The sequence below is a fragment of the Armigeres subalbatus genome, chromosome 1, assembly GCF_024139115.2.
Source record: "Armigeres subalbatus isolate Guangzhou_Male chromosome 1, GZ_Asu_2, whole genome shotgun sequence".
Taxonomy (NCBI): domain Eukaryota; kingdom Metazoa; phylum Arthropoda; class Insecta; order Diptera; family Culicidae; genus Armigeres; species Armigeres subalbatus.
The window spans coordinates 88,644,105-88,668,044 of NC_085139.1; the positions used below are offsets into that span (position 1 = coordinate 88,644,105).

The 23,940-nt window shown below is 41.0% G+C and overlaps 1 protein-coding gene across 6 annotated transcripts in view; it reads left to right on the forward strand.

The window, feature by feature from the left end:
• Positions 1–14,758: 14,758 nt before the first annotated feature.
• The window catches only part of LOC134227976 (cadherin-23-like), a 117,560-nt gene continuing 108,378 nt past the window's right edge, over positions 14,759–23,940 (forward strand). Inside the window, exons 1-2 of one of the 6 annotated variants that reach the window (XM_062709712.1) lie at positions 14,759–14,963; positions 16,671–16,828. In XM_062709712.1, the coding sequence (XP_062565696.1) occupies positions 16,802–16,828 (27 nt within the window). In that variant the 5' untranslated portion in view covers positions 14,759–14,963; positions 16,671–16,801. Of the gene's footprint in view, positions 14,964–16,162; positions 16,518–16,670; positions 16,829–23,940 lie in introns of those variants that run through there. The other 5 variants (XM_062709705.1, XM_062709720.1, XM_062709749.1 and 2 more) reach the window with 5 other exon arrangements.

Sequence of the window (23,940 nt, forward strand, 5' to 3'; positions counted from 1 at the left end):
AGCTAGAGTGGTAGCTGTAGATTGCAAGTTATGAACTCAGGGACGTTTTGGATAACCCAAAATCATCTGACCGTGTTTTCTGGTCTTCAGGAATATGTTATGGATATGGTTGAATATATTTCCAAGCTTGGAGTGACGAAAAAACTCGCATGGTAACTGTAGATCGCAAGTTCTGGACTCAATGACAGTTTGGATGATCTAGTAAATCCCAAAACGGAAGGATTATTTATCAATAATTGGAATTTACAAAACTAAAAGTAATGCGATAAGCTGTCGATGTGTTAAACAAATGTATGTTCCCGACTAGATGGACATCATTACTTCAATCCAACGAGCTGGGTCTCCGAACCTTCTATTAAAAGTTCGGGTACGATGTGATCCTATGGCCTTTACGTACACTTATTTCGCGGAAAAGGTAAAAGGATAACACGAACGAGAGTGATAAAAGGTTTAATCATAGTTGTTCACCTTGACATCCCCTAGGAGATAACCAAAATACTAAGTAATACTAAGTCTTTTACACCACCTGCCAGGGGCATCAATGCTTATCAATGTTTCCGCTTGGATTCCATTGATTAGCAACTTTTCTCTTTGCGTTAACACAACATGCAGTATTGTTAGCAAAATAAAACCAATTAGGGTAAGGCGGTATAATATACCCCCTAGATTGGCCCAGCATACGAAAAGCTTTCAAATTTAAGATGCCTTTGGGTGAGCAGGACCAAATGATTTAAAGATAGCATGGGCAATTCAGCCCAAATTCTTTCGTTCTATTGGTTCGGAATGCCCTGCAAATTACTGTTTTTCTATGTTTCGGCATACATTTTCCATATAAACTTCCAACAAGTTTAGCACCTAATGCGAGACGAGCCAGCCTCGGGCTGAAAGTCTCGATAATAAAGACAAAAAAAAGTTTAGCACCGCCCAAACGTTGACCGATTTAGCTGAAATTTTGTCCAGATCATCAGGGCATCAAATAAAACCGAATAAGAGAGCGGCCCATCCAAAAATTAAAAAAAATAGTGTTTTTTTAGCCACCTTATTTTCTAGTTGCCGAATGGAACAAACTTAAATAATAGAAAATGATATGCTAATAAAAGGAAGGTGGACCTGTTACTTTAATATTAGAAATACTGAGTTTATGGTAATAGCTGTTATATTTACCCGAGCAGCACACATGATGCACAAAAGTTTCTGTGACCCATATGCAACCGAATTTAGTCACATTTGAGTTGCTGCAATCAAATCGTTCTAGATTGTGCTGATAGGGTAGTGAACACCAATCATCAAAGGAAGAGCATACAAATGAATACCAGTTGAGCTTTATCTGCGTTTAAGGGCCTGCCGGTATATTCTGAAAAGTAAAAAAATGATTCAGCTTTTTTTTGCAGATTCAGAGAAGGTATGTAAATACCTGGCCATAGAGATAGGATTCATAAGAATAAACCAGTTCATTCCTAGAGATGTCGTAAAATCCCGATTAATCGATTAGTAACTAATCGATTACTCTCGATTGCTGTCGATTATTGAATCGATTGATCGTTGGATAATAATCGATTCAAAATTAATCGATTATTACAACGATGAATCGATTAATCGAAGTAATCAATTAATTTGCGACATCCTTATGATGTCGTAAAATCCTGATTAATCGATTAGTAACAAATCGATTACTCTCGATCTCTCTCGATTATTGAATCGATTAATCGTTAGGTAATGATCGATTCAAAATTAATCGATTATTACAACGATTAATCGATTAATCGAAGTGCCGATTCCGTGCCGATAATTCGAACGAGCCAGACGTGTGTGCTGTGTGTGTCTAATCGCGGATTGTGTTCGGTAGTGAAAAGGCTATTGTGTGGTGCGCTCCTACCTACGGGTCCAAGGCGATCGCTGTCGGCGTAGAGATGTCGTAAAATATCAATTAATCGATTAGTAACTAATCGATTACTCTCGATTCTTGACGATTATTGAATCGAATCATCGTTGGGAGGTAATCGATTCAAAATTAATCGATTATCACAACGATAAATCGATTAATCGAAATAATCGACATCTTATAGCTGTCGTACAATCCCGATTAATCGATTAGTAACTAATCGATTACTCCCGATTCTTGTCGATTATTGAATCGATTAATCGTTGGGAGGTAATCGATTCAAAATTAATCGATTATCGCAACGATTAATCGATTAATCAAAGTAATCGATTAATTTGCGACATCTCTATGTCGGCGACTGAAGTAGCTGCTTCTGGCGACGCCAGTGAAGCAGGCTATTGTTACTGCTGCTACCTACAGCAGCAGGGGCAGATAAGTGGCAAAGCTTTTTATTGTTCTCCCTTCTGTTTAATACAGAGTGGTACTGCTTAGAATTAATCAAATTAGTTTTTGTTAAGTTTTTTTTTCTAATTTGCTATTAGTTTTAAGTTAGTATAAGCAAAATTGTCCTTCCACCTTGCGGGGTGAGAATGGAGGCGGAGACTGGGGAAGGCAATGGGCCTGCTAAAGATGGAGTGCGTACTCGATTGTACCATGCGGCTTCGCCTGGGCCTTGGGTTGTTTACTTTCGGCAGAAAGTAAAAAGCCTAGATTTTCTCGGTATTAAACGAGATTTGACGCGTCGTTTTCCGAAGCTTGATTTTAATCAGATCAACAGGAACAAACTACGCATCACCGCACCTACATACCAGGTGGCAAATGAAATTGCTGGCGACAGGGCGTACAATGTTGAATATTTGATTTATGTCACCTCGCGGGAGGACGAATTTGAAGGTGTGATCAACGCAGCGAGCCTGACTTGCAAGGATGTACTTGCGGGAAAAGGCCCCCTAAAGAATGCAATGGAGTCTACCGTGGATATTCTGGACTGCAAGGAGTTGCATTCAGCAGCCACGGTAGATGGAAAGAAGGTATATTCCAAGTCAGGTTCGCTTCGGGTGACGTTCGCCGGTTCGATGTTCCCAAAATATGTTGATATTGAAAACATGCTATTTCCGGTGCGTCTTTTTGTGCCAAGGGTATTTAATTGTACCACAGATAACAGATATTGAAGCTAGAACAAATTTTATTGAAAATCCTGTGTAAACTTTTGAATTGATATACGTTGGCCCACTACTGCCATCTACTCAACTGATTGCGGCAGTACCTAAGGATGCAGCTGAATTACAACCGTCGAACGCAGCCAATGCATTTGACAGCCGCAATCGGGCTGCGTTTTCAATAACAATGATCCTTGCGCCATCTCCAATCGATTGCCAAACGCGGTCCCAATTTAAAATACATTTGAATTAACGGTTGTGGATGTTTACACACGTATGGGATGCCAGCCTCAATATCTGTTATCTGTGATTGTACCAACTGCAAACAACTTGGTCACACTGCCGAGTTTTGTGACAACAAACCACGTTGTGGCAAATGTTCTGAAAAGCATCGGGAGGAGTCCTGCCAGCAACAAGCACAAAATGTGCTTATTGTGGTTTGAATCCTCCCCATGGTTTGCAAGAATGCCCGGTGTACAAAAAGCGCACCCAAAAAGTAAAGCGCTCGTTGGTACAGCGCTCCAAGCAGTCGTATGCGGAAATGGTTAAGTCGCAAGACACATCCGCCACATCCGCTATTTCAGCCACCGTTCGTGTAAGTGATTATTATGATTCCATATCCATTGATGAATTGGACTCTGACGTAGCCGATTAGGATGATTCTTCGGAGGTACACGTGCCCGAAAAGAGGAAGCAACCGTCTTCCCCGGGATCGCCCCGCAAGAGAACAAAAATCATACATAAAAGCTTGGCAAAATCTGAAGGTAATGGGGGTTTATTTAAAATCCCGAAGCAACCTGTCCCTAACTCCCTACTCCTTCTTTTGATCCTAATTGCAGTAAGACATTCCCGCCATTGCCAAATCCGATGTTTCGAAGAAACATCCGGCTAGGGGAATCAACGAAAGAAAAAAAGTAATTCGCACTTCTAGTAGAAGTATTCCGTCCAAGCGAGGATTGATCTCCTTTAAGGACCTTGTGAACCGTTTTTTGAATTTATTCAATATTCCGAATTCATTGAGGCCTATCATTGACCTTTTTTATACCAACAGTGAAAAGTTATCTGAAGCAATTGACTGTTTCATGCCCCCTTCTTGCAGGAATTGTATCTTTCGATGGATAATACGGCCAATACCCAAGATACAATCACTGTGCTGCAGTGGAACTGTCATAGTCTGAAAAATAAATTAGACGTGTTCAAGTTTTTGATTCGCAATTCCGATTGCGATATATTTGCACTCTGTGAAACATGGCTTTCTTCCGAAGACGAAATCAACTTCCACGATTTTAATATTATTCGCCAAGATCGGGATGATCATTATGGTGGCGTTCTTTTGGGGATCAAAAAATGCTACTCCTTCTACAGATTTCCCATTCCGACTGTTCCCGGCTTAGAAATCGTCGCTTGGCAAGTAAATGTGAAGAATAAAGATCTTTACATAGCTTCAGTGTACATTCCTCCAAATGCCTCTATTGATCGTCGACATTTTTGGAGCGCAGTCTCCCTCCTATCATCTCCAGTATTATAATGGCTGATATGAACGCACATGGTATTGGATGGGGCGAAACGTATGACGATTATAGAGCGCCTATTTTCTATGATTTGTGTGACACTGGTGAAGTAACTAGGACCGAATGGTCAACAAAGCCGTATTGATCTGTCTTTATATTCAAATTCACTATCATTAGATTTCACGTGGAAGGTAATTCAGGATCCCCATGGTAGTGACCATATGCCGATAGTCACCACAATTAAGAGTGGCTATCAACAATCTGAGCCAGTTAATGTTCCTCTTCCACCTTTGGATGAATATCGATTCCTTATTGAGTTGATTCAAAAAAGCGCACTAGAAGCTCAGAGACGACGCGTTCCAAGTACATCTGTCATCAGAAGACCAGCCACTCCTGGATGGGATGATGAATGTACTAAGTTGTATTCTGAGAAATCTGATGCCTTCAAGGCCTTTCGTAAACACGGAAGGTCCGAGCTTTTTAAGAGTATTTGAGGCTCGAAAGAAAACTCCAAAATCTTCTTAAGTCAAAAACATAGCTACTGGCGACGTTTTGTCGAGGGATTATCACGAGAAACCTCAATGACAACACTTTGGAAAACGGCCCGCAACATGTGAAACCGCATTTCCACCAATGAGAGTGAAGAATACTCCAATCGATGGATATTCAACTTCACGAAAAAGGTCTGTCCAGATTCCGTACCAGCAGAACCGCTATTTCGAGAATCATTCACTGATCCCGGTTCTTTGGGTGGACCATGCTCAATGCTGGAACTCTCTATGTCTCCTCTTTCATCGAATAACTCTGCTCCGGGATGCGATAACATCAAATTCAATCTTCTTAAGAATCTCCCAGATATCGCAAAAATACGATTACTTGACTTGTACAACTGTTTCATGGAGTACAACATTGTGCCACCTGAATGGCGACAGGTGAAAGTAATAGCTATTCAAAAGCCTGGGAAACCAGCGTCTAATCACAATTCATACCGATCGATTGCCATGCTATCATGTATGAGAAAGTTATTGGAAAAAATGATCCTTTCAAGAGTCGACCATTAGGTCGAACAAAATGCATTACTCTCAAATACTAAGTTTGGTTTTCGAAAAGGTAAAGGAACAAACGATTGCCTCGCGTTGCTCTCTTCAGATATTCAGCTGGCCTTTGCGCACAAGGAGCAATTGGCTTCAGTATTCTTGGATATTAAGGGCGCTATTGATTCAGTTTCCATAGAAGTAATGTCAGACAATCTGCACAGTAATGGATTACCCGTTATTCTGAATAATTTCTTGTACAATTTGTTGTCAGAAATACAAATGAACTTCACACTCGGCACTCTGACAACTTCCAGAAATAGCTACATGGGCCTTCCCCAAGGATCATGTTTAAGTCCCTTACTTTATAATTTCTATGTTAAAGATTTTGACAATTGTTTGGAAGGACTATGCACGCTCAGACAACTTGCAGACGATGCAGTGGTCTCTCTAAGAGGTCCATGTGCAGCTGTCTTGCAAGGACCATTGCAAAGTACCCTGGATAACCCTGGACTGTTTGGGCCAGACATTTAGGGATCGAGTTTTCACCGCAAAAAAAAACTCAGTTGGTTGTGTTTACTAGGAAGCGGTACCCAGCTCAACTGAAACTAAAACTGTTGAATGATGACATCAACCAATCTTTATCTTCTAAATACCTTGGGGTCGTGTTTGATTCTAAATGTACTTGGAAACTCCATTTTGAGTATTTGATACAAAAATGCCGGAAAAGGATCCATTTCCTACGTTCTATCTCCGGAACATGGTGGGGTGCTCACCCGGAAGACCTCATCAAACTCTATAGAACGACCAGGATATTGACGTTTTCGCTTTGTGTGAAACATGGCTAACACCCGATGTGAACCTTCATTTTCCTGATTTCAACATAATCCGCCACGATCGGGCAAATAGATATGGAGGGGTGTTGTTAGAGATCAAAAAACAACACTCGTTCTATAGAGTCGATCTTGCTCCAATGTCAGGCACCGAAGCTGTCGCATGTCAGGTGATTATTCGAGGAAAAGACCTCAGTATCGCCTCGATATATCTTCCTCCAAACACCGCAATATCTCGTAGAGATCTTTCGCACATCTGCTCGGTTATGCCCGAGCCACGGTTGCTTTTGGGAGATTTTAACTCCCACGGAACAGGCTGGGGGGAACTGTACGACGACAACCGTTCAACGATGATATACGACCTCTGCGACGACTTTAATATGTCAATTTTGAATACAGAAGAAGTTACACGAGTGGCTCCTCCAGCATGAGATAGTCGTCTAGATCTTTCCATTTGTTCGAGCTCATTATCGTTGGACTGTACTTGGAAGGTGGTCCAAGATCCCATGGTAGTGATCATTTGCCGATCGAAGTCTCGATTTCCAATGGACGTAATCAATCTGTTTCTACCGACCTCTCACATGACCTCACGAAGTACATCGATTGGGGAAAATATGCTGAGGCCATCATTGATGGCGTACAGTCGATAGATTCACTTCCCCCGCGACAAGAGTACGAGTTTTTATCCCAGTTGATCCTTGACAGTGCTCTTCAGGCACAACGCCGGCCGGTGCCAGGAGCTTCGGTTCGTAGAAAACCACATAGTCCGTGGTGGGATGCAAGTGTACACAACTTTATCGCGAGAAATCCGGCGCGTTTAAAGAATTTCGGAAACACGGTTCGATCGTACTTCACAAACGATATATCGCGCGGAGAAACGCGGATATTGGCGCACTTTTGTCGAAGGTTTATCGCGCGAGACCTCAATGAAAACTCTTTGGACGGTCGGGAGAAGAATGCGCAACGCTTCGTCCATAAACGAAGATCGTGAAAGCTCGTCGCGGTGGATACTCGACTTCGCAAAGAAAGTTTGTCCGGATTCGGTGCCGGTGAAGCAAGGGTCACGTGATACTTTTGCTAGCAGGGATGATATGGATCGCCCCTTTTCGATGATTGAATTCTCACTCGCTCTCCTTTCATGTAACAATTCCGCTCCTGGAATGGATAGAATCAAGTTCAATTTACTCAAAAACCTCCCAGACGTCGCGAAGAGGCGCTTATTGAGCTTGTTCAATCAGTTACTGGAGTGCAACATTATTCCGGATGATTGGAGGAAGTGAGGTGATAGCCATCAAAAGCCCGGAAAGCCCGCGTCGGATTGTAACTCGTATCGCCCCATCGCGATGCTGTCCTGTCTTCGGAAGCTGTTGGAAAATATGATTCTCTTCCGGCTAGACAAATGGGTTGAATCGAATAGTTTGTTGTCAGCTACACAATTTGGTTTCCGCAGGGGCAAGGGAACGAACGACTGTCTTGCGTTGCTTTCTTCAGAAATTCAGATTACTTTCGCTAAAAAAGAGCAAATGGGCTCCATGTTTTTGGACATTAAGGGGGCTATTTTGATTCAGTTTGCGTCGATGTCTTATCCAACAAACTCCACTCGTGTGGACTTTCACCAATTTTGAACAACTATTTGTACAATTTGTTGTCAGAGAAGCGTATGAGTTTTTCTCATGGAGACTCGGCAACTTCACGAATAAGCTACATGGGTCTCCCCCAGGGCTCCTGTTTGAGCCCCCTTCTTTACAATTTTTACGTCAGAGTCATTGATGAATGTCTCATGCCGAATTGTTCGTTAAAACAGCTTGCGGATGACTGCGTTGTATCCGTTTCGGGGCCAACCGCAGTTGATCTGCAAAGACTACTGCAAGATACTTTGGACAATTTGTCTACTTGGGCTACGAAGCTGGGTATCGAATTCTCTCCGGAGAAAACTGAGATGGTTGTCTTTTCAAAAAAACATAAGCCGGCAAAGTTTCCGCTCCAACTGATGGGTAAGGCAATCACTCATAGCATGTCTTCTAAATACCTCGGGGTCTGGTTCGACTCGAAATGCACCTTTGGGAAACACATTGTGTATCTGACACAAAAATGCCAGAGAAGAATCAACTTCATGCGAACGATAACTGGAACTTGGTGGGGAGCGCATCCCGAAGATCTTATCACGTTGTGCCGAACGACCATTCTGTCGGTTCTCGAATACGGAAGTACTAACGGAAGTACTGCCACTCACAGATCGTTTCGCGGAATTATCGCTTCGGTTCCTCATTCGCTGTGAGGTTATCAATCCATTGGTCATTGACAACTTCGAGAAGCTGCTCGAACAAAACCCTCAATCTCGATTCATGAGTGTTTACCACTGGTATATGACGCTGGAGGTAAGCCCTTCTTCGGTAGATACCAATCGTGCTAACTTCTTAGACTCCTTCAGTTCCTCTGTAATTTTTGATCTGTCCATGAAGCAGGAGGTTCATGGAATTCCAGATTTCCTTCGTCCGGAGGTGATACCTCCATTATTTGCAAGCAAATACGGGCACGCCAGTGATGAGAGAAGCTTTTTTACAGATGGGTCAAAATCGGATGACTCCACTGGGTTCTGTGTATTTAACGTTTTTCATAGCGCCTACTTTAAGCTCAAAGAGCCTAGCTCCGTGTATACTGCTGAACTAGCAGCTATACACTATTCACTCGAGCAGATCGCATCCCTACCTCCTGATCACTTTTTCATCTTCACCGACAGTCTAAGTTCCTTGGAGGCTGTTCGGTCAGTGAAACCGGTTAAGCACTCAGCGTATCTCATGAATGGGATACGGAAAGCTTTGAGTGCTTTATCACAAAGGTCTTACACAATCACCATGGCTTGGGTCCCTTCTCATTGCTCGATTCCGGGAAATGAGAAAGCGGACTCTCTGGCTAAGGTGGACGCTATGGAAGGTGATATTTACGATCGGCAAATCACCTTCGATGAATTTTTCTCATTAGTTCGTCAGGAAACCTTGATCAGTTGGCAACAAAAATGGACAAATGGGGAGATGGGTAGATGGCTGTATTCAATTCGCCCGCAGGTGTCGCAGCGTCCATGGTTCAAAAAATTGAATATGGGACGAGACTTCATTCGAACCATCTTCTTCTTCTTCTTATTGGCATTACATTCACACAGGGACAGAGCCGCCTCGCAGCTTAGTGTTCATTAAGCACTTCCACAGTTATTAACTGCGAGGTTTCTTAGCCAGGTTACCATTTTTGCATTCGTATATCATGAGGCTAACACGATGATACTTTTATGCCCAGGGAAGTCGAGACAATTTACAATCCGAAAATTGCCTAGACCGGCACCGGGAATCGAACCCAGCCACTCTCAGCATGGTCTTGCTTTGTAGCCGCGCGTCTTACCGCACGGCTAAGGAGGGCCCACATGAACCATGTGTCGTCTAATGTCCAATCACTACACTTTAAATGCACATCTTTTCAGAGTGGGGCTCTCGGAAGGAAATCTCTGTGTTTGCGGCGCAGATTATCAGGATATCGACCATGTCGTGTGGGCGTGCGAGGAGCATCGTGGCCCCAGATCCGCGCTAACTGAACATCTTCGGGTCCGAGGAAAGCAGCCAAAGCCTATTAGGGAGGTGCTGGCGGGTCTTGATCTCGAATACATGTCCCTTGTCCACCAATTTTTGAAAGTTGCTGATGTTAGATTATAATTGTCGTCCATCCATCCCTTTGCTGTCGTAATTCCTTAAGAATGTCTTCCTCTTGTTGTACATCTCAATATCTGTCGTTAATCCCTCCCGTATGTCTTCCTCTCATCGTTGTCTCCCAAAAAAAAGTTTGTCTCGTTACAGATTTGAAACATTGCCAAGGATTTCAACTGTGTAAACATCAGCATTGTAATTAATTAAGAACCCTAAATTCCCTCCCTTTCCTATTGTATTATTGTATTCCCTAACCTCGACCAAACCGCGGTTCGGTTCCCCAAAACTAACATTATTGTATAAGAATCATGAAAAAATGTATTCAAAAACATAATTACGGCTCCGTAACGCTTTACGGCAAATGAGCCTTCCAAATAAATGATAGTTGAAAAAAAAATCTATTCCCTCCCTTTTTTCAGAAAAATATGAACATGTCAATTGCAACAACAGATATTTCACTGATGGTTCTCGCATTACCGGATCCACTGACTTCGGTGTTTTCAATGTAACTTCAACCACCTTCCGAAAACTTCAGGAACCGTGCTCGGTTTATGTTGCTGAGCAGGCAGCAATTAACTTCACTTTGGGGATAATTTCCAATCAGTCCGTAGACCATTGTTTCATCTTCTCGGATAGTCTTAGTTCTACACACTTAAAACAGATTTCGCTGTTCGGTAATTTTTTTGACGAAAAATTTCGGTAAATATGAGAAATTACAGTTAGTTCGGTAAACAAGAAAAATTTTACCGTACATCAGTAAAATATTACCGAAAACATTGTAATTCCTAAATGGTTTGACAGAGTTCGGTAGTTAAAATTACAGTTTGTACTGTAAAGTTCAATTATCACCGTACATGGTAAAATAAATACCGAACAAACTGCAAAATTATTTCCGTATTACAGAACTACGGTAAACTACGATAAACTGTCAAACTGTCGAAGTTATTTTTGTTTGAAATTATAAATATGCAGCAAGCGGTGCTTCGAAACTTTAACAATTTTGCATCGATTGTTAATCGGATGAATGGAGAAATAATAGCAGGTATGGTTCGTTATTGATCAATTAATTCGTTTATTTTTGCGATTATATTTTTCCAGCTACATACTTTTTTTGGTAATGGTAATTTGTCAAAGAAACAATGTTATGTGCGATCCACAATTCTTAAGCGGCACGTTTTCGTATACGTAAGTAAAAATTTCCATCATTCGATAACGTGAAAAATATAGAGGAGTACATTCCGTTTAATCCACCATGTTGTAATCTTTACAGATACATATTTCAACCTCAACTATTGTCTGTACACACTTAATTTTATTTGACGGGCTCGGTAATTGAATTACCGATTTCTCAACAGCTGAGCTCTCGGTAGTCTCCTCGGTAATCGAATTCTGTTACCGAGTTCTCGGTTCAGCATTAATGATGATGAACTGTCAAAATATACCGAGCAGATTTGTATTACTTACTGAGCTCTCGGTAAAAAAATACTGGTGGATCTGTAAAAATGTAACCGACGGCTGTAATTCAAAGAACCGAGTAAAATGTAATTTAAGTTTCATTTTTATCATTAATAATGAAAAACAGATGGAATATCAGCTCTTTAATAGTCTTTTAATTTATTTAGAAACATGTATAGTATTTCGCGGGTTAGGCAATATTAGGTGTAATATTTTTCTTCTCCTGTCTCCTCCAGTAGCGCTACTTCGCTCACACCTCGGGAAGCTGCCTTGAAGATGGTGGCATAGCACCGCATTGCCGTCCAGAAAGTTTGTATCTAGAATTGTAGAATGTAACATGTTCAGCAACAATCTAAGAAAAACAGTAAATTTATAGAAATCACATACCTGCCGTTTTATTACAGACCAGGATATAGAACATAGACGAAATTTACTGGAAACGAATCATCAGCACCAACGGCGACATGAAATACTGGTTATGAATATTAGCCTGGAAATCAATGAAACAAAATGATCAACAAAACTCTGAAAACTAGAAAAATATCTTAATAAATGCTAGTAAAATACATTAGAACATACCTGAACATTAAGTTAGGATCATATTTTTCTGGTGCCACTATTCAAATACGAAACAAACTCGTGTACTGAAATTAATCCGATTCCGAGTCGTAAAAATGGCGTCACATCAGGAGGCATGTGGTCGGAAACAGAGCTCGGTATTTCTTTGAACGGTTGTCCAGTAAAGCAGTTTTGATTTTACTGAGAGATCGGCTTATTTTTTGACAAGCGCAGAACATTTTCTTAAAACAGAGTAGGTCGGTAATGCTTATTACCGGAACTCAGTATTCTGTTTTGAACTACTGAGACAGCTGTAAAAATGAATGCAGAAATCAGTAAAAGCTTATCAATTAACTGAGCTCTCGGTTCAATTTTTCTTTTACCGAATAAAATCAGTTAATAATATTACCGAGCTGAAATTCTCGATTTAAGTGTGTAGGCCGTCTTTGACTCGTGATTCTTGTTAACCAGTTGTATGTGGTTCCTATAACATTTAATTAATCACTCGATTTATTTGCAGAAAACATAATAAAAGTAATGTTTTGTAACCATAATCATATTTTTTTCATTCGATGACAACTGAAATCATTAAACAATCATATTTTTATTCAAAACAAAAAAAAGTACCGAAACGTTCGGTAATGTTTCTTTTTGGATTACCGAACTGTACGGTACTTTTTTACAGGTCATCACAAAACAAAAATACCGAAAGATTTGTAATTGTTTCAATTACCGTACAGATTACCGAACGTTCAGCTGTTGAAAGTTCGGTAAAAATTACCGTATACTGTTAAATATTCTAAGTGTGTATCGAGGCACTCCGGTCGATGAAACCTGTTAATCACGCATCTCACTTTCTTACAAACATAAGAGAGCAGATGCGTGTTTTGGTCAAAAGATCATTCAAGATTACCTTTGTTTGGGTCTCATCTCACTGCTCAATCTACGGCAATGAGAAGGCGGACTCGCTGGCAAAGGTGAGCTCACAGGAGGGTGAGGTTTATGATAGACAATACTCGAGCAACGAGTTTTTCCCATTAGTCCGTCCGAGTACTCTTCAAAGTTGGCAAAGAAATTGGACACACAACGAACTTGGACGGTGGCTATGGTGGGTATCGGTGGTGGTATCAGAGGTGAGGACTTAAGTCGAGGCTTCATTCGCATGATGTCGAGATTTATGTCTAATCACTATTCACTAAACGCACATCTGTACAGAATTAACCTTGTCGATAGCGGGTATACCCCGTTAGGCATAAGTACGTTAGGCATAAAGACGTTAGGCATAAGTACGTTAGGCATAATGTACGTTAGGCATAACGGACGTTAGGCATAATGTACGTTAGGCATAATAGACGTTAGGCATAAAATGACCCAAATAACAGCCTAGTACATACAGAAGGCAGAATTATGCCAATCGTCCATTATGCCTAACGTACATTATGCCTAACGTCCGTTATGCCTAACGTCCATTATGCCTAACGTACTTATGCCTATCGTCCTTATGCCTAATGTCCTTATGCCTAACGTCGCGGACCCGTCGATAGCAACTTATGTAGGTGCGGAGCCGATTATAATGACATCGATCACGTAGTTTGGTCCTGCTCGGAAAATGACGCCTCCAGAGAGCAATTATTGGATACCCTTGTGGCCCGAGGTAAACAACCCTTCAGGGAAGTTCGAGGTGTTTTGGGAGATCGTGATGTTGTCTATATGCAGGCCATTTATAGTTTTCTTTGTACTTCTGACATCAAAATCTAATATTTTGTTTTTTTTTCTTTCTTTAAAGTTTTTTTTTTGTTCAATCTCTACCTTTTTGTTCCGTAGAGCTCCATAGCTCTTGCCATCCGGAAGATGCTCCCAGTCGAACCATTCCTCGAGCACGACGACACGCCACATCGTCCCTGACGCCAAATGCCCGGATGAGAAGCTGAAATTTCCTGATCCCAAATCCTTAGCCCCGTCCGTCCTTGAACATTGTAAACTAACCTCGAGTCACCACGAGTACGTTGGCTTCTACCCCCCTCTTACTAACCGTATAATAAAATGATATTGATTGTATATATCACAATGAACAATGGCTCCGTAAAGTGTTATACACGCCTGAGCCTACCAAATAAACAAACCTGAAAAAAAAGAATAAACCAGTTCATGTAGTCATAGGGAACATGGCAATCCAGCGTTGAGCTCAAATTACTCATCACTAATCAATCAACTTGAGTGACTGAATTGTGCTAAATGGATGCTCGGTCGTCATTTTATATTCCTTGCGAGTCTATTGCCAATAGAGTACCAATCAGGAGATAACGAGTACGATTCGCGTTCTGGTTTAAACTTTCCAAGCCGTAACTACCATGCGCCTATTTTAAGTTAAGGTCGGCAAACTAAAAGAAACTCGTAATAATTTGAAGAGGTGCAAAATGCGTAAACAGAATGACGAATGGACTCGTATCTTTAGCGAGTCCCCAGCCGCAGTAGTTCAACCACTGTTCGCACCTTATCACCGAGTACCTCTCGGACTGCAGGCAATCAAACAGGAGAATTTATCAATCAATAGATACGAGCCCACTATATTGCTGATTACGGAGACAACCAACTCAGATTGAACGGGCCAAGCTTCAGTCTACGGGCGACAGCCGAATCGGAATCTATCTCGGATCGATTTCTACTAGTTTTGCACGCAGTGACATCAGAACTGTCATCTTCCCGTCGGTAGTCTGTCGTGTTGGACAAATTCTTTCAAGTGACCGCGGCGCTTGTTTTTTGATTGATGGATAACTGCTTTTTGCGGCCGGAGTGATCGATAGTACATAGTCGGGTAGTGTGAATCTTCTAAAAACGGTGTGAACAGAATTAATAAAACCTTAGATTTGCTAATTTGGTGAAACAAATAGAAAGATATAAAATACTCCTAACTTAAAGATGTAAAAAGATTCCTAACCATTCAGGTGTACACGAGAATCTCCAATGCTGCCTGAACGATGAAATTACGGGTTTTTTGAAAAGTGTACCAAAACGCAATAAGCTGCCGAAAATTTCTGGCCAATCTCCATGTAAACATAATAGCTTCTTGGCAATCTTCAACTCATCAAAGTTGCACAATATACTGAAAAGATGTATGTACAAGTGAATTTGGTTGTACTCGAAAGTGGCGGAAGATAACATACATTGATCAGTTTCACATTTGATTGGACTATTCACTCGATACAGAACAAAGGGTTGAATTGCCTAGATAAGATCTAATCTTATCAGCGATAAAAATGAATTGGACAAGCTGACTTTGAAAGCATTCAACGTAGTTTATATATTGAATGAGTAATGCGGAATATTAGAGCAATAAATTCATAGATTACAGTGAGAAAATTAACACTTGGGCCACAGAGAAACAGACGTCTCACTTAGAACAAAAAGTAATCAAAATCATCGTCACGGAAACATTATCGCCCAATACTAAATACACTGTGATTGGACCATCGGCAACCAGATGGCGGTAGGGAGCAAACGTCGAACACAAGCAAAATCTACAGAAGGCCCATCGGTGGCCGTTCGACCACCTATAAAAAATTGAATCTACCGTTGAAAAAGGTGAACGATGGAACTTGTGTTAAGTGAGACGTCTTTTTCTCTGTGCTTGGGCAATCATTTCTGAATCAATTTAGGCACCCCTGAACAACCAAATCGACAACATATCAGTATGTTGTTCCAATTTTAGCATGTTCTCTCTCCGAATAAACCAATTCAAATTAGATTAAAGAAATGTAGTTAAGTGGCAGTACGTAGTACATACTATGAACGCTTTTATGCAAGAGTGTATAATAAATATTTATTCATTGACAACGTAGCTGAAGATTATTCAGATGAAAAGACTGCTTGTAAACTAATGGTGACTAATAATGAAGTATGAGAGAAATGAACCGAAACTGCAGGATCCGTTTTACTTCAAGTTACTGAACAAAGCAAAAGGTGCCCTGAAAAAAATTGTAAAAAATTGGAGCCTGCCAGAAGCATTTATCGATTCCTTGTGTGAATAAAAATAGCAGCCACTTGGCCAAACTAAAACTCGCAGAACTTTCTCAATATACCGAAAACATGTTCAAGTGAATCTGATAGCGGTCGCTGAAAGTAACGGAAGATAACAAAACGTGACCAGTTTGGCATTTGATTGAACTATTCACTCAATACAGGGGAAGAGTTAAAGTGTCCAGACAAAATCAGCGATAAGAATAAATTGGGGTAGCTGACTTAGCTCGCATTCTTCGTCAATGAAGTATTTAATGAGTAATAAGGAAATTTCCCGTTATAAATCTGTTGATTGAAATGATAGCAAATCAGTTAATCTAATTTGACATGTCTTCATCTGTGCGATGATGTGCGCTACATTGTTCTCCTGCGAAGGTAGATAATTTGAATTTCTTGGCAACGTAGCTATAAGAATAAGAATCAAATGAAGATCGTTTTTGGAGTGAAATAATCGCCTTTCGGTACAATTTGTTGTATGGGAAAGGCAAACCATGATATAAGAAGAATTAAAAGTGCTCATGGTTATAGAATATCAACAGCTTGTTTGTGTATGAACATCCATCAAAACCAGAAAGCCACCAACAGAAGCGAGAGGTGTTATCTATTAAAAGTTAGAAGAAAATTTGGATACCGAAAATCTGCATGGAAAAAAAATCGTCATGGATTGGAAGAGAAGCAAAATTTTGGTAAGTTTTCATTCACAAGAGAATGAATATCTTTATATTCAGATCAGAAATGCATTGTTTTTTAAATGAAAATATTTATTAAAATAATGTTAACGTTCAACCTGAACTAGTATAAACAAACATGACATGACAATATTGGAAAATTTATTTTTTAATAGAAATACTTTTACTAGGTTTTTTAACAACAGGTTTAAATTCTTAATTTTTGTTATCTGATGATTGTATGCTAGCTGGCCCACCTTCTTGCACACGTTCTTCATTAGATTTAGTACAAGCGACAAGCTTTGACACTTTCTTCCAATCTTTTCCAAAGTATTGAAGGTTCTATGCTGCCGAGACATACATATTTCCTAAGATGTACCTTTATTAATGAGTCCCTTTTGCGGACGATTCAGAGGGATCGTGTCTTTCGAAACAAAAGTGACGTGTTCTAGGTACTGACTTGTTGTTGATTTCGCGTGACGACAGGACTCATGTTGCAACGTTTCGTAGCTAAGCACCACACATCCAACAGCGTAGATAGTTCGTCCTTGCTTTTATCCAACCAGGTACCTACAGTACCAAAAAGCACTAAAAGTAACATAAATTGGAAGTTTACTATTGATAATTATGGATAACACATGGTGTAGTTTGATTATGTTCTTCAAGAATTTTTTAACGTCGTCGTCATCGAGAAATACACGTTTAACCCTTTCAGGACGATTTTTTTTGTACATGGATTTAACGTACAGATTTGGGTTTTTCCGCTAGGTCCTGCCAAAACTAGTATATAAAGAACTAAACAAGGTGTTGAAATATTTTTTCCGGACTTCCTAGGCCGTCCAAACTGTTCTAGAGCTCATATCCTCGAATACATCAGAAAATATGTCTAGAAACAAAATGTCCAAAGCAAGATTTTTTTTATGTACAGGTTATATATAAAAAAATCTTGGTCCAAAGCTGTGAACATGTCCAAAAATATCTATGTGATCATACTACATAAAATTATCGAGTTTTGATATAACCTAACCTATTTCAGGGTCTCCAAAACATCCTGGAGTTCAAAAGATGCGATCTACCCGATCAACCAAGCCCTGAACGATGTATACGTGCAACGCCAAACATCCCAGCAGGTCCATTGAGCCGATATGATTTCACTCATTACTTTTACAAACTACTACACCTTTCTGGTTCTCCAAAATGTCCTGAAGTTCAAAACCTGCGATCTACCCGATCAACAAATCCCTGAATGATGTATCAGTGAATTGCTAAATATCCCAGCAGGTCCATTGAGCCGATAGGATTTCAATCATTGCTTTTACAAACTACTACAGGCCTTTGTGGCACTCCAAAAACGTCCTGGAGCTCAAAACATGCGATCTACACTTCCGCCTTTAGCTACCTTGTGGATACTGGGTTCGCCGTAGAGCTGGGCGAGCTCGTGGTTCATTCTTCGCCGCCATACACCGTCTTCTTGTACGCCGCCAAAGATGGTCCTAGGCACCCGTCTCTCGAATACTCCGAGTGCTTGCAAGTCCTCCTCGAGCATTGTCCGTAGAGGACAACCGATCTTATTAGCGTCTTGTACATAACACATTTGGTGCGGTGGCGAATATTTTTGACCGCAGTTTCTTCTGGAGCCCGTAGTAAGCCCGACTTCCACAGATGATGCGCCTTCGTATTTCACAACTAACATTGTTATAAGTCGTTAGCAAGGATCTAAGGTAGATGAATTCCTCGACCACCTCGAAGGTATCCCCGTCAATCGTAACACTGCATCCCAGGCGGGACCTGTCACGCTCGGTTCCGCCTAAAATCATGTTCTTTGTCTTCGACTCATTTACCACCAATCCAACTTTTGTTGCTTCACGTTCCAGGTGGGTGTACAGTTCTGCCACCTTTGCAAATGTTCGGCCGAAAATGTCCATGTCATCCGCGAAACAAATAAATTGACTGGATCTATTGAAAATCGTACCCCGGCTATTACACCCGGCTCTCCGCATGACACCTTCTAGCGCAATGTTGAACAACAGGCACGAAAGTCCATCACCTTGTCTTAGTCCCCGGCATGATTAGAAGGAACTGGAGTGTTAACCCGAAATCTTCACACAGTTTTGCACACCATCCATCGATGCTTTGATCAGTCTGGTAAGGTTCCCAGGGAAGCTGTTCTCGTCCATAATTTTCCATAGCTCTACGCGGTCTATACTGTCGTATGCCGCCATGAAAACAATGAACATATGGTGCGTTAGGACCTGGTATTCACGACATTTTTGAAGGATATGCCGTACAGTAAAGATCTGGTCCGTTGTCGAGCGGCCGTCAACGAAGCTTGTCGCCTTTCTTGTAGATGGGGCATATAACCCCTTCCGCGACCGGTGGTTGTCGGTACCGAACATAGTTGATGACGGATAGTTTTGGGCGCAGTTTAACCATCACCAGATAGTGGTCAGAGTCGATGTTAGCGCCACGATATGTCCTGACGTCGATAATGTCGGAGAAGTGCCGTCCATCAATCAGAACGTGGTCGATTTGTGATTCTGTTTGCAGTGGTGATCTCCAGGTGTACCGATACGGGAGGCTGTGATGGAAGTAGATGCTGCGAATGGCCATATTCTTGGAGGCGGCGATGCTCAGCCGGTGTGGGCTGAACTTCCCAATAGTCGGTATAAACTCCTCCTCTTGGCCAACCTGAGCGTTCAAATCTCCTATGAGGATTTTGACGTCGTGGCTTGGGCAGCTTCCTCGTTCCAGCTGCGCGTAGAACGCATCCTTATCATCATCAGTGCTTCCGGAGTGTGGGCTATGGACGTTGATTATGCTGAAGTTGAAGAACCGGCCTTTGATCCTCAACCTGCACATTCTTTCATTGATCGGCCACCACCCGATCACGCGCCTTTGCACATCAATCATCACTATGAAAGCTGTTCCCAGCTCGTGTGTGTTGCCGCAGCTCTGGTAGATGGCATGATTACCTCTAAGCGTTCGCACCATTTATCCCTTCCAACAAACCTCCTGCAGCGCTACGATGCGGAATCCACGGTCCTTGAGCACATCGGCGAGTATGCGTGTGCTCCCGACGAAGTTGAGAGATTCGCAGTTCCACGAACCGAGTTCCCTATCGGTAGTTCCTTTTCGTCGCAGTGGTCTTGCCGATGGTTCCGGTTCGTACTCTCTTGTTGATTGTTCGTTGCTTATGTTTTTTTGAAGGCTGGCTTGCATGGCCTGACACCAAACCCCTAAATTTCCGGAGGACCATTCCTCCTTATTCCCGGTGGATCATGGTGCACAGTTTCACTTTAGAGTCCCTCGCTGGCACTCGGACGATGATTAGCCGCCCTAACATGGAAAACAGACGCTGTTGTGAGCCGATCCTGAAATGGAGAACAGACGCCCAGTAAGATTTGCACGTCCGGAGAGGAGCAAACCCCGTTCTCTGTCAGCATACGGCCTTAATTCCCACCGGGGTTGGCTACCCGAAGTTTCCTAAGGTTGCTCGTATCCCGGTCAGCGCCACGAGGAGGTAGGGATAGGAGTTGCTGGGTAAGAGACTAAGAACCACGAAATGGGGTCTATTCTATTCCTTCAGGTATAATGGTACGCTTTACCCAGCATTTGCCGTGCCATTTTTTACCCGTCTACTTTCTGGAAATACTATTCCCTTGATCACAGTTGAGACCGCTTGCATTTTAATTGAGAATTGATCGAGAACGAGCTGTTTTAAGTTGTCAAGATTCGTCCCGGAAGTTTAAGGGTTAACAAGGATTGAACTAATCATTTCTTTATCACTATAATGCTGCATGGCTGCACTTCGCCAACCACGCAGTCTGCGGAGGGTCCGCAAATCGTCCTCCACCTGATCGATCCACCTTGCCCGCTGTGCACCTCGCCTTCTTGTTCCCGTCGGATCGTTGTCGAGAACCATTTTCACCGGATTACTGTCCGACATTCTGGCTATGTGCCCGGCCCACCGCAGTCTTCCGATTTTCGCGGTGTGAACGATGGATGGTTCTCCCAACAGCTGATGCAACTCGTGGTTCATTCGCCTCCTCCACGTACCGTCCGCCATCTGCACATGAGCACATTAGTACGGATTGCAAAAATAGCATTGCGTGCTCAAAGTGCAGCGATCGTCACAAGACATCCGAATGCACGTCAACTGTATTGAAATGTGTCAATTGTATACAAATTGTATAAAAATAAATTCCGAACGTAAATTGAAATTGGACTTGAACCACAGTGCCTTCAGTACTGAGTGTAGTGTTTATAAGCGATTAGTTGAACGGAAAAAGAGCAGCTTACGTTTCAATTAATAGCAACCAAGTTCTAGTAGAAATGTGAGCAGATTCAATATTTTTTATTTGAATATTGTGGGTTTTTTTATACAAACTACGTTGCATTACGTAAGATCGTAGAAGATAAACGTCCATTTTTAGTGTTTTATCTGAAACTCATATAGTCGACATTGAAGCAATTGATCAGTATAGCATTCCGTATTCAGTATAGCTGCTTGTTTATCACATTCTAGACACACTGGCAGTGTTGCTATTTATGTCAAAGAATCAGTTCAGTTCAAGCTTCAATTAAACGAAGTTTGTGATGGAAACTGGTTCTTAGGCATTGCAGTTGTACGTGGCATGAAGATGGGTAATTATGGTGTTTTATATCACTCTCCCAGTGCAAGTAACCAGCGTTATATTGAGATTTTGGAAAACTGGTTTGAGTCATTTATAGATCCTAGTAAATTAAATGTAATTGCTAGTGATTTTAATATCAATTGGTGTGATGATTCCATTTAAAATTTAAAACAAAAAGTAAATTCTTATACGCGTATTTCCCAGCACAGTAGAACTTTGATTGATCATGTGTATACAAATTTTGATTCTGCAACTAGCGAAGCGAGTAATGATTTAAAAGTAACCGATCATGAAACGCTAGCCGTTAATGTTACCGACAATATCAGTAATGATAGTAATTTAATTAAATTGAAGTGCTGGAGAAAATACTCTAAACAAGCAATTTCGGGTCTTGTCGAAAGAAACGTGGATTTTCAAGAAAATTCCGGTAACATAAATGAAAGATCAGCTGTTCTAATGAACGTTTTAAAAGCTGTACCAATCAATTAGTAGAACAGAAGTTTGCAGTAACTTTGCATAATTCTAACAGCTGGTATAATTTAGATCTTTTGCGCCTGAAACGTAAAAGAAATAAATTGTATAAAAAGTTTCGTAGAACTAGCGGACCAAATATTCGCAATCTTTGACACGTACTCATTGCGAGTATATTCAGAGGAAAATTTATCAGCATCAAAACAACAGCAAAAGAGTTATGGAAAATATTGAAATCATTATTGAACCCTAGTAGTTGCAAACCGCGGTCTATAACTTTTAATAGCACATTAGTACAGTAAGAACAAGAAATTGCATCTAAATTCAACAATTATTTCGTCGATAGTGTTTTATCTATCGAGTCAGTGGATGAGCCTGATGAAATAAAACAGCCAATAAATATTAACTGTCGATTTGATTGTTTTCACCCAGTTACTTTTGAAGAACTTAGAAACATTTGATTTTCTTTAGGTAAAACGGCTGGTGTTGATAATGTTAATGCTAGAGTTATTCAAGATTGCTTTCATGTCATTGGACACAACTTGCTGGGCACGTGCCGCATGTTTGGAAGGAATCACTACTGATTCCAATACAAAAAGTTGGTGGAACGATTAAAGCCCAAGAGTTTCGTCCCATCAACATGTTGCACACATTAGAAAAAAAAATTAGAACTTGTAGTTAAAGGCCAGCTAATTACATATTTAAATAGTAATGACTTCACCTGTCATAAGACGAGTTTATACAATCCCATTGAATTTCACCACCAATGGTGGAATTCAATGGGATTGTATAAACTCGTCTTATGACAGGTGAAAACATTCCACTAAAAAGCTCAAAATAATTTTCTTATCAGTAATGACTTGTTAATACCGGAACAATCAGGTTACAGAGAAAGTCATTCCTGTGAAACTACATTGAACTTGGTATTATCAAAATGGAAATAAAATATGTAGCGTAAAGATGCTATTTTTGCTCTGTTTTTGGATCTCAAGCGCGCTTTTCAGACAATTTCCCGGCCCTTATTGTTGAAAACTGTTAAGCGCTTTGGAATTTCGGGTTCTGCATACAAATGGTTTGAAAGCTATTTATCTGACAGATCCCAACGGACTGCTTCAATAATTATGTGTCATGTCCGGTGGAGAATGACCTTGGTGTACCACACACGGAAGAAATAAACTACCCAATAGTGAGTTTAATTCACCCAACCTCGAACATCCGTACGGGAAGCCGAAATTGAGTAAGTAGGGTCGAAGTAGCCTTTACTCCCATGTTAAAAAAGTACCCAACGGAAAATTTATTTACCCAAATGTAAGTTTAATTCACTCAATTTCGACCTCAGGTAATAAAACTCGAAATTGGCTTCCCGTATTGAACTGGCGTCGTTGGATTGTTTGGCTCTTTTGTTTTTGACAACAAAAGAAAGAGTGGATGAAAGAGAAGAGAAAAAATAACTCAAAAGCTGGGTGGTGCGAATAGAATCGATTTGGTTGTCAAACTGAAGCCAAACTTTTCTATTGTGCCGGAGCCAAACATTGAAGATTGTGGTTATGATCGTTTCAGATCCTATATTGAGAAGTATTGTTATTATTTGGGAAAAAAAAATTAGATTGAGTTTTATATTTTTTGTAAAAAATATTTTCACATTATATTTCGAGTTGAATATTAGTAGGAATGCAATTAAATAGCACTAGTTACGAAATTTTCCGAAATTCAAGCTGATTGGAGCAGGAATGTATGTAAACCATCGTAAAGCCATGTAGAGTCTCGCGCATGTATGCGCCCTCATGCAGCATGGAAAGAGAAATTCGAAGAGCGGGAAATGTTTGACAGCCAAGAAACTGCAAAACAATTGCTTATGAGAGTGATTTCAAAATATCCCTCTGCTCGCTTGAGCGCAGAAAAGCGGCTCTATCCGCAGCACCCAGCTCAAAAGTAAGTTTAAAAATACTCAATTTTGGGTACTTTTTTTCTTCCGTGCAGGGAAGTGTATTACACTCAGGCAACTGAACATACGAAATACAGTCA